Source organism: Octopus bimaculoides, chromosome 18, assembly GCF_001194135.2.
Source record: "Octopus bimaculoides isolate UCB-OBI-ISO-001 chromosome 18, ASM119413v2, whole genome shotgun sequence".
Lineage (NCBI taxonomy): Eukaryota > Metazoa > Mollusca > Cephalopoda > Octopoda > Octopodidae > Octopus > Octopus bimaculoides.
Window position 1 is genome coordinate 52,131,519 of NC_068998.1, and position 1,562 is coordinate 52,133,080.

Below are 1,562 nucleotides of genomic sequence, written 5' to 3' on the forward strand. Positions count from 1 at the left end.
AAAGAGCAAAAGATTATTGCTTTGACCCTGTTTGGAAAGAGCAAAAGATTATTGCTTTGACCCTGCTTGGAAAGAGCAAAAGATTATTGCTTTGACCCTGCTTGGAAAGAGCAAAAGATTATTGCTTTGACCCTGTTTGGAAAGAGCAAAAGATTATTGCTTTGACCCTGTTTGGAAAGAGCAAAAGATTATTGCTTTGACCCTGTTTGGAAAGAAGTAAAAGTTAAAACCTTCTCGAACCATGACGATTCATATGAGCTGTTTTCCTGGTTTCCATGGCGTGAGAATTCCCTACCCCGGATGGGATGGGATGGGATGGGAATCTGTCGCTCAGTCCAGCTGATTGGACTGGAGCAACATGAAATGAAGTGTCTTGCTCAAGAACACAATACGTTGCTCGGTCCAAGAATCGAAACCACAATCTTACCCCCTGACCACTAAGCCACATGTCTCTACTTAGAAACAAATGGAGGCTGGTGACAGGAAAGGCATCCAGATGTAGAAAACACTGCCCCAGCATAGCTTTGTTTGACCCAAGTAAGCATGGAAAAGTAGAGACTAAAATGATAACGATGATAGTGATGATGATGATAGCAAAGATGAATAGTGTCATATGTCTGATCCATGCAAACACAGAAACGAGGATGTCAAATGATAATGATGAAGATGATGATGACAGAAAAGACGAAACAGCAAGGATTATCCTTGTGAGATAGGAACACAGGAGGAAAGAGTGCAATAAGAAGAAGAATGGAAACTGTGGGAAAGCCTAACTTTAGAAACCATTCTTGTTCTTTAACAGTCAACATCTAATATACAACATGGTTTTAAATCACGAACTGGCCCTTGGGTATCTGTAACGGAATCCACTCTATTAATAGCATTCAGGGGTCAAGGGTGTTGTGTTTTCTCCCTTGTCTTTTGGAAGGAAATTAGAGCTTGGTGTAGTCCGCTGGCTTGTCAACTCCTGTCAAACCGTCCAACCCATGCCAGCATTGAAAACAGATATGAAACGATGACAAAAGTTGTGATAATATAAAACTGTGAAGAATAAAATGGGTTTTGAAGTCTTACATGTTTCAAATAATGCAGGAATTTGGCATTCTTTCACCCAATCTGTTGGGATGGCATCTTTTGTAAGTTCTACAAACATTTCAAAAGGACAGTCCAAGGGGCAATCTGGAAACAAAAAGAAAAAGACAGAAATGGAGAAAATTGATAAATACTTTATTATATTGATTATTTAGCCAGAGGGGAAGCAGATGAGAAAAGATTTGCCAATGTTCTGCGCCGTGAGGACCAAAGACTCGAGGTATTTCGTGTTGCAAGACAGTGTAGGAGAGAGAATAGTGATGTCGTAGGAGAGAAATGTGTTCGCATGGATGATGGTATGCTTGCACTAAATGAGGCTGCAAAGAAAGAGGTCTGGAGATGCCACTACGATAGATTGCTTAATAAAGAGAATGAATGGGAGGAAGAGAGCCTGCCGTATGTCGACCCAATAGAGGGACCAGCTATCCGAGTTGATAGTACAAGGGTAGATAAAGCAATTAAGAGTATGA

General features: G+C 40.7%; 1 protein-coding gene across 1 annotated transcript in view; it reads right to left on the bottom strand.

Annotated features, from left to right (window-relative positions):
- The window catches only part of LOC106873045 (prostatic acid phosphatase), a 24,661-nt gene that overhangs the window by 2,079 nt on the left and 21,020 nt on the right, over nucleotides 1-1,562 (bottom strand). Inside the window, exon 10 of the mRNA XM_014920252.2 lies at nucleotides 1,075-1,179. Within this exon, the coding sequence (XP_014775738.1) occupies nucleotides 1,075-1,179 (105 nt within the window). The remainder of the gene's footprint in view (nucleotides 1-1,074; nucleotides 1,180-1,562) is intronic.